Raw genomic sequence first — 14,816 nt, 5'->3', positions numbered from 1 at the left:
TTTACCTCCAGAAAAGAAGACTTGAGAGGATATGACAGTGTCTTTAACTCTCTAAAGAAATATTAATGTGGATGGAGGTTACACCTATTCAGTGTGGCTCTAATGCAAGGAGGTCCAATATTTGGCCTTGAGGAGATGACCTGCAGCTCCCCGGAAATTTTAATGAAATTTAAAATTTATATCCTCTAAGTCAGATCAGTAAGTCCAAAAACAGTTAAGACGTACTAGGTCAAAAATATAAGGAAGAAAATTCTGGCTCAGTATGAGAAAGAATTTTCTATTACAGATGCCCCAAAACAACAGTAGTACTAGTAAGTGCCTTGTCACTATAGGTTTTCAGACAGAGACTAAATACCATGTGTGAGGAATGCTATACCAAATAAGGCTTCAACTAAATGACCTCTGACTTCCTTTCAATGCTGAAACTCCCAGAACATTTTTCCTATTTGGCACATAGCTGTCTTCAAGTCTACCTAAATAGGAATCACTTTGACTTTAAAAAAAAAAATGATGATTAGAGCCCTGGCCAATTTGGTTCACTGGATAGAGTGTCACCCTCAGACTGAAGAGTCCCAGGTTCCATTCTAGTCAAAGGTGCATGCCTTGGTTGTGGGCTCGATACCCAGCCCTGGTTGGGGCGCCTGTGGGAGGCAGCCAATCAATGTCTCTCTCTTCCTGTCTCTCCCTCTCCCTTCTTCTCTCTCTGAAAAATCAATGGAAAAATATCCTCAGGTGAGGATTAACAAAACAACAACAACAAAATGATGATGACAGCAGTAACAATCGAGATATCAAGTCATAAAGGCTTAAACTTTTGATTTAATAATGAAAAAATAAAATATATTTTAAAGGTATATTACAATCTATTAGGAAAAGACAACTTTAAAATGTCTACATTAAACTGAACTCTAAATAATTTATTTAAAGATTAATCACATTTAAGAAGTCTGAATCTAAGATTTTTGTCCATCTAAGAAATCATTAAGACTTACCTGTGTGCCATACGTACTGAACCCATACATATGTGCTAGCAGCAAAAAAAAGCCATTGTATGGGGATGAACAGCAGACATATGATATTTGACGTGAATGCTACACAAACAAAAAACACTGAGAAGGCCTAAAGGGAAAAACAAAACAAAATAAGAAACACCTCTTAGAACCTGTTATTTTCAAACAGAGATTATTAAAAATATGTTGGACAAAATCTCTGAAAATGCCACGCAATAACTACAGAGCAAGTTGTAACAGGAAATTTTAAACATTTAAAATCAACCATATAAAAAGTAGTGTTAATTTAATGGTAAAGAGTAATCCTGTTTATGGCCTCAAATCATGAAGAACTGGACTAAAACAAATTGAGGTTGGTTCAAGTGAGTTCACTTGGACTCCACAGGTAGGTTACTAAAAGAACTAGCATTTTAACACCGAAAAATCTCCTCTCTCCTTACAATGCATTCCTAAAGAGCCTCATTCTTAAAGGGTAGGTTGCTGGAGCACATATGAACCAAACTAAATAATAAGAATTATGGTGATGTTAGTGATTTTACTAACACAGCTTTCCTTAGGACACACTTCTACCTATTACCAATGGGACATGAGCTCAAAACCATCTTTTCAAGGCACAGATTTGCTTTGACCAAAGCACCATGCCCAGGTAGAGAGAGTTATAAGTTTAAGATGTGGCTATGGAACACAACAGAACTATAAGACCTGTGCCCTTGCTCTAAACCAGCAATTCTCAACACATGGTCTGGGGATCTCTAGGGGTCTTTCAGCAAGTCTTCCAGGTCAAAACTGTTTTCATAATAATACTAAGATGTTATCTGTCTTTTCCACACTCATTCACTCAAGGGTATGGTGGCGTTTTCCAGAAGCTACATGATATGTGATATTGCAATCGAATGAGTTCAGAAGCAAATATGAAAATCCAGCTGTCTTCCATTAAGCCAGACATTATATAATTTGCAAAACTGTAGTCGATCTTCCAATTTTTTTTGTTTTGGAAAATATATTTATTTTTCATTTAAAAATGTAATTTGTATTAATAGGTAATAAGTTTGTTATTATTTTTAAGTGAATTAATAAATACTTAAGTTTTTGTTTTAATTTCTAATATAATAAATATGGATTAATGTAACCCTCATAAATAAAAGCTCTTTGGAGTCCTCAATAATTTTTAAGGATGTAAACAGGTTCTGAAACCATAAAGTTTGAGAAGCACTGCTCTAACTCTAAGCCAATCACCAACACAGTGACAGGGGCTCCAGAAACATTTTAGAGTAGGACGGGGGTAACTACTCTTCCTCCACTACTCTGCCTCCCTCCGGGAGTCCTCCTTCCCTCCCCTTCTTTTCACTGCAATGGTAGAGGAGGAGGGATTATTAATTTGATCAATGGGTTTAACAAAATAGCCTTAGAGTCAGTTCATGGACTCTATTTAGCTCAGTACAGTCCCCTAAGTATTACTAATAAAATCTACTTTAAACAGTTTCATTACCAGTTATTGAAGATTTTCTTGGAAGGGTTATTAAATTCATTATACTTGAAAAACGTATTAATAAACATACCAGTCCCTGGTATCTGAAGGAATCATAGACGCTTCTGATGAAAAGCCAAAACGGCCACAGGTATTCAAATCTGAACTCCAGGACAAAATCTGCCAGGAGGACAAGTGCCCACACTACCAGAAATTTCAGGTATAAAAATGTACTGCAAAATATAAAAATAAATAATTAATTCACAGTCATTTGTGAGGAACTAGAAAGAGAAAAATGCACTGTTTTGCTTAAAAGAGACAAAAAATATCTTCATATACCATGAAAACAACGGAGATGTTGCCGTGGGCCATCTAAAATTTCAAAGCTCTGGTATTCATTCGGAGACCCACAACTATCAAAATAAAATGATGACCAAATTATGCTTAATTCCATGTAAGGTGGGAAAAAATTAAATTTCACCATTATTTTAAAATGTGCTGTCTGCCTTCAAATACCGCAACTCTCAAAATAACAGCTTTCAAGCTGCTGAAGGCTTCACATTTGCTGTTTTCCTACCACTCTACACCTGTATGAAGTCTTTGAAATTGTTTATGCACATCCCTACATGCTTGAAGAATTCTGTCTTTCCCCCCATTTCTCCTCTTGCCTCCCTATGTAGTTTTCATCTGCATTAACCAAATTAAAAACAAATGACTTGCCATGGCAACTGAGCTTGGCTTTGATAATTTCCTAGGGATATGGCTGCTCCATTCTTCGTAAGCTGGGTACTTTGAAGTGACCTTTGTTTGGTTCTAGTGGCTTTACAGATTTGCTATCATATTAACAAATGTCACTGAACATGTAAAATGCTGTAATAAAAATAGAACAGGTTTTATTCAATAAATCCTTAAAAAACAAATGACTTCCCAAAAGAGCCAGAAACCAACTTAGGGAGCAGATGCCAACACTAAGGGCTGTGAGGGCACAAGAAAGCATACATTAAAGAAAAAACCCTGAAGTGTCCCGGCCTTGCTCTGTAAATGTGTGCTCCCAGTTCCCTCTGGACTTCCGTTAAATAGAAACATACTCTGATAAGCCAGTCAGAACACATATCTAACCACTGCAGAGCTCAAAACAAGGTAAGGGCATGGCTTAAAAAATATATTTTTCATGTCCATTCTGCCAGTTCATTAACTGTATAATAGATAATGGAAGCCTTCAGATTCTACCCATAAATAAACCCCCAATTCTAGGTCCTTAACCCAATTCTAGAGCAGGTTAAATTTAGGTATTTTTAAAAAAAAGGTTTTCTAGCCCTGGCTGGGTTGATTGGAGCATCAGTCCATACACCAAAAGGCTGCAGGTTCAGTTCCCAATCAGGGCACATATGTAGATTTCGGGTTTAATCCCTGGTCGTGACAGGTACAGGAGGCAACCGATGGATGTTTCTCTCTCACGCACACACACACCTCTCCCCCAGCCCCCGAACCTCCCTGCGTCCCTCCACTCCCTCCCCCTTCCTCTCTTTCTAAAAATCAATAAAATGTACCTCTGGGTGAGGATTTTTTAAAAGGCTTTAAAAAATATACCGATTGGAGATAAAACTCACTTTGACTTGGCCTAGGGCAGTGGTTCTCCACCTTCCGGCCCTTAAATACAGCTCCTCATGTGGTGACCCAGCCATAGAATTATTTTCATTGCTACTTCGTAACTGTCATGTTGCTACTGTTATGAATCGTCATGTACATATCTGATATGCAGGATGGTCTTAGGCGACCCCTGTGAAAGGGTCATTCAACTGCCGAAGGGGTCGCGACCCACAGGTTGAGAACCACTGGCCTAGAGCTTTGCATGGTGTTTTGCAATACAAATATTCCAATAATGCCATGATTAAATTAGCTGTTTGAATATATACCAGTAACAACAAAAATCAAGACTTTTAAGAAATAAATTTGAAATAAAGTAAGATACAAAAAAGTATATACCTCTGGAGGAAACAACAAAACCAGGATCCACCATTGAGGACTCTTTCTGTGCCCTCTGAAGCTATACAGGGAAAGATGTCAAGAACAGACACATACGACCCTCAATAATACAGTACCATAATGATATCCATAATTTGCAACTAGGGTCAATTTCTAATACTAATTCTTGGTAGACCTTTTGGGCTTGATAGTAAATTTCAACTAAGAGGTTTACTGCAGAATAGAGGAACCCAAGGTAAACCAGAAGAACACAGGCTTGAATTCTAAACCCAGCCTTATAGTTTCATTTCACTAGAGTCACGTTAGCCAGATGAGAACAGGGCCCTCACTCTCACCCATTAAACCCCATCACTGATTCAGGGGAAAGCAAGGCATATTTTATTAGAAGGAACAAGTGAATCATGCAAGCATTCAGGAGCACAAATATAGTTTGCTACTAGATTGCCAAGCTACTTGGCTTTAAAACTGAAAGGCTTTTTTTTTTCTTGTTTCTAGGTTTTAAAGAAGAAATAATAGCCGTTCGTCCATGTTTTGAAGGCATTTAAGAAACAGCATGGAAATTGCCTGGCTGGTGTGTCTCCGTGGTTGAGCATCGACCCATCAAACAAGAGGTCACCGGCTCGATTCCTAGTCAGGGCTCATGCCTGGGTTTGGGCACATGCAGGAGGTAGCTGATTGATGTTTCTCTCTCATCAATGTTTCTATCTCTCTTTCTTCCTCTCTCTTAAAAAAAAATCAATAAAAACATATTAAAAAAAAAGAAATAGCATGGAAATGTATTTACTTCTCTGATGAATCGTTTTTTCCATGGGCTGCCTTTGGAATGTAGCTGTACCTCATCATGTCTCTAGTCAGACTATTCTCCAGGTGGAAAAGGTAGAGTACTACCAACTGTTCCTGCCCCACATGCTCCCAAGCACGGCAGGATCCCAGTCTGACCGGCAACACTCCATGCCACTACAGCATCATCCATAGAATGGCAGCCTATTGAACACTTTTAAAATACTCAATCATTTAAACCTAAGGCAACACAAAAATGATCATCTTTGTTACAGTGACTACTTTTTTTCAACTCAGTAACTTCAAGGGGATCCCCTTTTACATATTTCATTTCTTTTCAAACAAAGACTCGCATACCTTTGATGTTCCTTGACACCCAGTTCTTACTGAGTCAGTTTAGAAGGAAAGTTGATTTTTTACAAACATATGCCATACCCTCAGCTTTTCTCAGTCTCCCCTTTTAGGTGGGCCTGCGTCTAAAAGTCAAGAAGCAATCTAATTGACAAAGTTGATTTTACTCTAGAATGAATCTTGAATTCTACGAATTCAGTCTTAGAGGGTTTTAAAAAGTTTATGATAGTTGCCTGATTCGGTATTCTCTTAGTCCTCTTTATTAGTAAATTATGTCTATTGTCCTTCTATAGGTTAATATACAAAAGTTAAAAGACAAGTAACCTAAAACGACTGCTCATTACTGTAGAATCCCTAATTCCTTTCTTTAAATGTACTGAAAGTCATATAATTTTGCCAAATCCAAAAACATGACATTCTAAAGGGTGAGAAAATTAGACAGGATTTTAAGTCATTATAACTTAAATATTTCTTTTAAACCACAAAGAACCAAAATCTGTGGGACACAGTGAAAGCAGTCCTGAGAGGGAAGTTCATAGCTCTACAGACCTACCTCAAAAAACAAGAAAAAATGGTAATAAATTATCTAACCTCCAACTTAAAAAATTACAAACAGAGCAACAAGAAAAGCCTGGAGTAAGCAGAAAGAAGAAAATAATAAAGATCAGAGCGGAAATAAATAACACAGAGACAAAAAAAACACAATACAAAAGATCAATAAAACCAAGAGCTGGTTCTTTGAAAGGATAAACAAGATTGATGAACCTCTAGCCAGGCTCACCAAGAAACAAAGAGAACCCAAATAAACAAAATCAGAAATGAAAGAGGTGAAGTAAAAAAATACTATGAACAACTCTACTCCAACAAACTGGACAACCTAGACGAAATGGACATATTCTTAGAAAAATAAACCACGAAAAAAATGTGATTAAATAGAAAATACTTTATACATACAGTTCATAATATAACATGCTAACTTGATGTTACTTTAATTCTCTGATCCAAATAAATTTACTAAGAACTATAAAACATCTTGAAAAAAATTTAAAAGCATAACTATAACAAAAAATATTTCCCATAATAACATATGAAAGAAGGGCAGACCAGTGATGTCTTTTGACAGTCTTATAAGCTTCTATTTTGGGTGCCAGAGAAATAAAAAAAAGACATGTGCAATTAATAGGCTTAATGGTGGTGATTCTTTCAAACTGGATATTAACTACAGGATTCCCCTTTTCCCCATTTTATTTCTATCTTTGCCATTTGAAACTTTTTTTTAACCTAAATCTATTTAGCAGTACCCTCACTCTATGGATTAATCATCTATGAATAACAAAAAGTAGTATTAATGTTCTTTTTCCAAGTCAAGTGTACCTTCCATTCTAGTATCTTTAGTTGCTTGTCACAGATCATTTTTAGAGTCCACATAATCACCACGGGGTGGCCATCAATCCTCAGTGCCTGACCTTTTCCCTCGGCAGACTAATGACCATTTAGTTCACTCGGTCCTCACGACAGAAATGACTCTGTGGAATACTTCACTGGCTGTGCTAGTGGACATTTATCTCAATCCCTAGCTTTCCCGTCCTCTGTAATAGCAACTGTGAAGTGCTTTTAGCTTTCTGTGGTAGCAAGATAACTTCTTACACCAAACGGTTTTGTCTTCTGTTATCAAATATCTCTCCCTATCGGGCATCACCTCTCGAATATTCATCCAGCCTCTTATTCAACTGGTATTCCTGTTTAAGTCTTATAATGTGTAAACATAGTCTTGCTACTCCAAGTGTGGTCCATGAACAGCAGCACCAGCATCATGTATGAGCTTTTAAGAAAAGCAGTATTTCAGGGCCTACCCCGGGTCTATTTAATCTAAGCCTGTATTTGAACCAGATTCTCTAAGCCATTTGTGCATACATTAAAATTTGAGGCCCTGGCCAGGTAGCTCAGTTTATTAGAATGTCATCCTGATACGCCAAGGTTGCTGGTTCAATCGCCAGTCAGGGTACATACAAGAAGCACCTAGTGAATGCATAAATAAGTGAAACAACAAATCTCTCTTTCTCTGTCTCTGTCTCTCGCTCTCTCTCTAAGCAATTAATAAAAATTTTAAATAAATAAATAAAATTTGAGAAGTACTGGTCTACAGTATAAACTTCTCGTTGTCATGGAACTTCCACTGAAATCCACAATGTCTGAAAAAGAAGACAGGGATCTGCTCAGATAATCAGACTTATCTCCAAACTGGTAGTTGTACTTCCCTTAACTGGGAACATTCAGATTGTTCAGGGTTAAATCTTCCATTTTTCTACATTTCTTTCTAAGTCACAAAGAAAATCCCTACCTAAGTACAATTTAAATTACGAGGTACACTTTCATTACTCCTCATCCTTCAGCACACACAGAAGCATCGCTTCAACAAAGCCCTCCCTGACCCCGAAGCAAAAATAGTTACCCGATTATATGCTCACATCACATGCTGTGCCATAAGAATAGTTAATCAGAGTTATAATTAAATAATATTCTGTGTAATTAACAGTTTAAATGTAAAGTCCACAAGAGCAGAGGAGCTGCCCATTTTGTTCCCTGCTTTATCCTCAGTGCCCAGCACAGTACCATGCACGCTGCAGGAGCTTAACAAATACTTGTTGAACAACTGATCTGCAACGCATAGAGTGTTTAGAACTGCCAGGAGGGCTTTTATCAAAGTACACTTACAATGAAGGTAGAGGGAGAGATGATGCATAGGTGACTGGGAAGGGTGCCTAACAAAGCAACATGAACAAAGATAACAAATACAGATTCTGCCTGAAGGATTACCAACCACCTGCTACCAATCTATTCTGATTATTCTTCTTTAGGAAGAAATGAATCTAATCAGCCTTGTTCTGGATGCCGAACTAACACTCCAGTTGGCCTACCTGCCACTGGTTCTGACTAAGTAAGGGTTCTCAAAGTGTCTTCTATTAATCCTAACATTAAAGAAATCTGCAAAAATATAAAACATTACTCTTCTCATAGATTTGTTGTTATTTTTATATAAACTAATAATTGTTTTACATTGTTGTCTTAATTTCTAATACAGTAAAATGGTGGACTGCAGAAAGTTGTGTCTGAGTCTCCAGATGAATTGGACTAAAACTAGTGCTGCATTCTGCAACCACATCCTTGTGTAAAATCCAGAAAAGAGAAGCAGCCTGAGAAGACCCAAGCTATTCCATATTTCTCTTTTCTATTTTAAGCCTCCGGCAGACTGCAAAGAGAACCTTTCTAGAGTCAATTACACATTTACACATACATACACACAAACTCATACATATACATACAATATATATGACAACAAATCTATCAGTGTGAAGTATGTCCAATTTAAAAGGAAAAATAAACCTAGAATGGGTCACTATAAAAGGTTTTAACAATTGTGTGGTATAGTACTTTTATAAAAGATTATGTAGACTACAGAGATATCAAGGACAGGTATTATAACCTAATGCAACTGGACAATTTCTGCTTCAAAAATACTTTCAACAGTGTGAACTCCATGGGGTTTGGGATGGAGAGAGGTTAAGAAATACATCAAGAGAAATAAAACAACCCACAGGCTCTAAAAAACTATGTTAATTTTGTATAAGTATCAGAAATTTCATAAATAAAGTGTTATGAGTCACATCTTCAATATCCAACCACACCTTCACTTATATTACACTTGTAACTTTTCCAAATGCTTTCATATTATCTCATTTTATCCTGACAACTGTGAAATAGGAAGGGTAGTTATTACCATTTATAGGAAAGAAGCCTGAGAAACAGGGAACTCACAGGCTGGAGGGCACGACTGAAAGAGCACAGAAATGGGAGTTTGAAGACCACAGAGAACAGAGTGAATTCTACATAAAATGCTATATTGCTGCTAAAAATAAATAAATTTGTAGGTAAAGAAATGGGCAAGAGACTAAATGAGGAGAAATGCCAAGAAATTTTCTGTGAAATAGAACCCTATTTCTGTTAAGAGAGAAATACGTTTGCTTTATAGAAAAAAAGGAACTATCTTATAAATTAGATAACAGTGGACATCCCAGAGCAGGAGTACTGAGGTCCTTTACATTAGACCAGTGGTTCTCAACCTTCTGGCCCTTTAAATACAGTTCCTCATGTTGTGACCCAACCATAAAATTATTTTCGTTGCTACTTCATAACTGTAATGTTGCTACTGTTATGAATGGTAATGTAAATATCTGATATGCAGGATGGTCTTAGGCGACCCCTGTGAAAGGGTCTTCGACCGCCAAAGGGGTCAATTTATATTGATTTCAGAGAAGAAGGGAAGGGGAGAGAGAGATAAAAACAATTCGACCCACAGGTTGAGAACCGCTGCATTAGACATATACACTGTCATACTGTCTAATTTCTAAAAAATTTTGTTGTTATTGCTTTTAGAGACAGAGGAAGAGGAAGGAAGAGGAAGAGAGGGAGTGGGAGAGAGGAAGAGAGAGGGAGAGATAGAGAGAGAAAGAGATTTGCTGTTCCACTTATGTATGCATTCATTGGTTGCTTCCTGATTGGAAATCAAACCCACAACCTTGGCATATGAGAGGACGCTGTAACCAACTGAGCTACCTGGCCAGGGCTGCTTTAATTTTTTTGTAACAAACGTGTGTTACTTTTATTTTTTTAACTTCATTTTGAAATAATTTTAGACTTAGAGAAAAGTTGCATAAATAGTACAAAGAATTCCCATATATCTTTCACCCAGATTTCACAAAAGACAAAAACATTTTATCAAGTTTCTGTTATTATTCTCTCTATATATATGTACACATATTATTTTTTCCTAAACCATTTAAAAATAATTACAGACATAATGCCCTTTTACTCCTAGATTTCTTGAAAACAGGGATAGTCTCATATAACCACAGCATAATTATCAATATAAGGAAATTAACATTACTATAGTATTACTGTGTGATCTATAGACTTTATTCAAATTTTAGTAATTATCTCACTTATGTCTTTTATAGTGATAGATAGGTAGATAGGAAGGTAGACAAATATAGACAGATCCTAGTACAGGATCACATTTTGCATTGTTGTCATATCTATATTGATTATTTTATTTATTTTTAGATAGGAAGAGAGGGAGAGGAGAGAGGAGAGAAGAGAGAGGAGAGAGAGAGAGAGAGAGGAGAGAGAGAGAGAGAGAGAGAGAGATGAAAGAGAAACATTGATGGGCTGCCTCCTGCATGTGCCCTGACTGGGTACTGGAAATGTGCCCTGGAAATGTGCCCTGATCGAACCTGCCATCTTTTGGTGTACCAAAGGATGCTCCAACCAACTGAGCCATGCCAGCCAGGGCTATATTGATTTTTTTTTTAATAGAGGATAAATCTGGTGGGTAAAAAGGGACTGGCTGACACTTTTTTTTATTTGTTTGTTTGTTTGTTTTAAAATATATTTATATTGATTTCAGAGAGGAAGGGAGGGGGAGAGAGAGATAGAAACATCAATGGAGTTCAAGAAAGGCCATAAGGACTCAATATGAAGAAAAAAAGAATATCACTGATAAAACAGGAAGCTTTTAAGCAAATCTGAAATCGATCATGTTCCCTCTTTTCCAGCTTCAAATGGTAGCAGCAATGTAAAGGGAATTTTCAAAACATCTAATGAAACTAAACTGCCAAGAGTGCTCAGAAAAGAAGTATCATAAATGAAAGCTGAAGGAAAGTACTTTTTCTTTTTATAACATAGTACACTACCAGCAAAAATTAAGGACAAAATTCCAGTGTGGCAGATTTTTTTAAATGTATGTTATAGAAACTACAAATGAAAAGGTTTAGCTAAACACCTGGCAGGAAAGGTTAGTGAAAATATTTCAATTTCTCGATTGTAGCTATCCCATTGTACCAACACCCCTCTAAAACAATACCAAATTTGTCACTTTTATGTCAGGTCCAGCACTGTTGACGTTAAGCCTGCCAAGTTACCAAAATGCTTTTAGCCTATGAGATTGCAACATTGGTATCTGGGGTTTCAGTTGCAGAACACATGTAAAATCAAGGCAGCCAAGGGTCACACCAGCCTCCAGTGGCTTTAATAAACATAGCCCAGAGGAGTCTGAAACTAGGCTGAGGCAAAGCAACATCATTAAGGAGGCAGGAAAAGCAGTAAAGTGAAATCTCTAGAGACCAGATCATTCAGCCAAGGGTCTGAAAAAGGACATTAGGAAGCTGAGAAGGATGCAAATTGACCAATTAAAAAGTTAAAGGCCAGAAAACTCTTCTCTGAAACAAAGATGGGAAAAGGTATATATGCCAGTGAAGTCCTCAGTCCTAGTTTTACGACACTAAGCTATAAAAATGGGAGAGTTAGGTACGGTATTGCACTGCCGAAGTTTCAGGAAACATGCTACACGCAGAACCAACCCAGTACGATGGCAGGAAGTATTCATAAATTCACAAACGAAGAGGTGCTTTCTTCAATCTTCAGTAACAAAGCCGTAGTTTCCTGAAGCTTACACATGACTTACTTAAAATTCTTATTATACTTACTTAGGTAAGGAACCATTTTAACTGTAGAGACTTTAAACAAATGTTTCTGCCTCTGTCTTCTATTTACCACCCCTTATCTCCTCATCTTCCTATTATAAAGTCAGTAATTTCATGTAGACAGGAGTGAGGAGTATGGCAAGGTGAAAGGTGGGTGACTCACACAGAACCCCCTTAAGGCTTTTAAAATCTGCATAGCACGCCAACCCCACTCCGCCTGGAGAAGCACTTCACGTAATTAGCTAGGACTGTTGGGAATGTCTGTCTGGTGCATGTGTGAAGGCAAGCTCAGGGAGAGAACCACTGCCATAAAACTGAGGACCTCTGCAATGTCACCGTGCAGTAGAATTATTCATCTACTTTCCCTTATTAATAGCTTGTGTTCATAACTTCCATCGTACTTTCACATCTATCTCTTTGAGTTAGAAAATATTCCTTCACTTAAGTATCTATTTCCTCATAAAATAGCACAGGGCAAAATAAAGCTGTTAATGTATCAGGTGAACCACTAAAACAGCAAACTAAAATTTAAGTCAACACAAATATTTTTATTTGAACAGAACTCAAAGCTCTTTAGAACCTCAAAACCACTGCAAAATTTAAGAGGAATTACTATGACCTACTGGACGGTAAACTCCTTGAAGACAAAGAACTGTCTGTCTTATCCTGCGACCTTCCATAATTCCTTGAACAATGCAGGTTCTTAAATCAGTGGATTGGATTAGCTTATATTCATTTATCAATTCACTCACTCAATATTTATTGAGCACTGAATTCTTACTCTGTGTCAGGCTCTGTGTTGGCTCGGATTTTTTTTTTTTAATGACACTGAATTTTAGCCCTTAATTATATTAAAGAAAATGATCACCATTCCTGTTTCCTTTCTCTCATTCTTGATTAACTTGACTAGAATAACATATTTCTAAACATTTCAATTCTCAAATAATGAGCATATATCTAAATATAGCTAACATTAATATCATGTCTAAAATCCATTTTCCTTCTATCTTGCCCCTGAAACAAAATTTGATCACAGCCATTATACTGACAATAATGCTATCATTTGATAATCACCTGTCACAATTGTTGGATTGGAGCCCATGATTAAAAACGGATCAGCAACAGGATTTTTTTCAAGACCAAGCAGCAACTGACCCTTGTTTTGACTACTCGACTGTTGTTTATAGTTGTACCAAATTTTATAGTCTTTCCTGCCTCTTTCAAGAATAAGCCCAACATGTGATAACATGGCAAGTAATATTTCTGTGGCATGCTAGAACTTATAGTTTCACAAACTGTACATATCTCCTTTAGTCCTTAAAACTCATGTGATAGATGAGAACTGGAGATCCAAGCTGTGGATGCCCTGCTTCTAAGATAGGATTCTGAGAATGGACCGAGGTCTCCTAATGCCAGCAGTCCAATACTCTCCTTAGCACAGCTGCCTCTTTGCTACACCAAAGCTCAGAAAGTTGTGTAGACAGAACATAAAAAAATATAAATCCATGAAAGGTTATGCTATGAAACAGTGGACAATAGTTGTCAAAACTGTCAACAGAGCCTCAAAGAAAAAAATAAAAAGAAAGCTCTCTGTTTAATAAGACCAAAATTGGGTAGATGTTGAGAAACAAGATGGGCAATAAATGGTGTGAAAAACAATTTAGGATAGACTTAAATTTGATGATCAACAGAAATTTGATATTCACAAATCCTCAAGCATCACAATTTATAACTAGCTCACTCAATCTGTTTGCTTCAGAAATGATTATAAATTTTCTACATCTTTTCTTAAAAACAGAATTGGGGTGGGGGGTACCACCTATGATCTATTCTTCAGTCCAATACTCCGTAATATAAACCAAGAAACAGATAATGAAACACTCATTTGATATATGATGTAAAAATATATTTAGGTCTTTTATTGACAATTGACTTAATGCCACACAGAGGAAATCAAACAGATTTGAAAGCTGAAGAGTTGGTTTCTTAAAATTTTACATATGAAATTCTAAATCACTTGCATTCGGTATTTACTATTAATCTTTAATGTAAGAATTGAAATTACAGAAGATCATCAGTAAAATAATTTTCATTAGACAATGAATTCACCTCTTCACATTGATTCACATTGACTGAGTGGTTATAATGGGACAGGTACTAAACGGGGTGTATCTGTTCAAATACAAAGAGAAGCTGAAATACAACAGCAGACATGCAAACAATACGGGGTTCCCAATCTTGTGTCTATAAACGGAGGTACATCGTTACTGTAAATAGCCATTACAATGCTACAGTTGTCCTTTGTCTACCAACTCTGCTTTATATACTTTTTCTATTCTTGAGTCAGTATTAATATTTAGCTGTTCAAATCTTTTTCAATAACCAGGGAAAAAAGCCATTTTGTTACTCAAGAATCAATAGTGTGTGTAACTTGAAGAGCACTTTCCCCCATCCATTAAATCTATAGGAAAAAAAAAAAGTTTTTTCCTTTTACAATCCTAGTTAAAACGGTCAGGTTTGATTAATTCAGCATGGATTTTGGTCTGTTTTACTCAATGCTGACTTCTTCCTGGCTAGAAGAGGCCTAGCATATGGTGTAGAAATTTGTTAAATGAATGAATTATTCCTATGATCTATGGCTCTTACATAGGAAGATATTCAAGGACTGTTTACTTTGACTCC

At 36.7% G+C, this 14,816-nt stretch overlaps 1 protein-coding gene and 1 long non-coding RNA gene across 2 annotated transcripts in view; both read right to left on the bottom strand.

Moving 5' to 3' along the window:
- MACO1 (macoilin 1) overlaps positions 1–14,816 on the bottom strand; it is a 60,593-nt gene that overhangs the window by 44,550 nt on the left and 1,227 nt on the right. The window contains exons 2-3 of the mRNA XM_036348211.1: positions 2,570–2,711; positions 993–1,119 (exon numbers count right to left, since the gene is read on the bottom strand). Of these exons, the coding sequence (XP_036204104.1) occupies positions 993–1,119; positions 2,570–2,711 (269 nt within the window). The remainder of the gene's footprint in view (positions 1–992; positions 1,120–2,569; positions 2,712–14,816) is intronic.
- LOC118675435 lies at positions 3,205–6,153 on the bottom strand. Its single transcript, XR_004973908.1, has 3 exons — positions 5,602–6,153; positions 4,465–4,525; positions 3,205–3,348 (listed from the first exon to the last, which is right to left on the bottom strand). It is a non-coding gene; the product is annotated as an uncharacterized LOC118675435 (long non-coding RNA).

This window comes from Myotis myotis, unplaced genomic scaffold, assembly GCF_014108235.1.
Source record: "Myotis myotis isolate mMyoMyo1 unplaced genomic scaffold, mMyoMyo1.p scaffold_m19_p_2, whole genome shotgun sequence".
NCBI classification, from domain to species: Eukaryota; Metazoa; Chordata; class Mammalia; order Chiroptera; family Vespertilionidae; genus Myotis; species Myotis myotis.
This window is presented reverse-complemented; position numbering and strand designations above follow the sequence as displayed.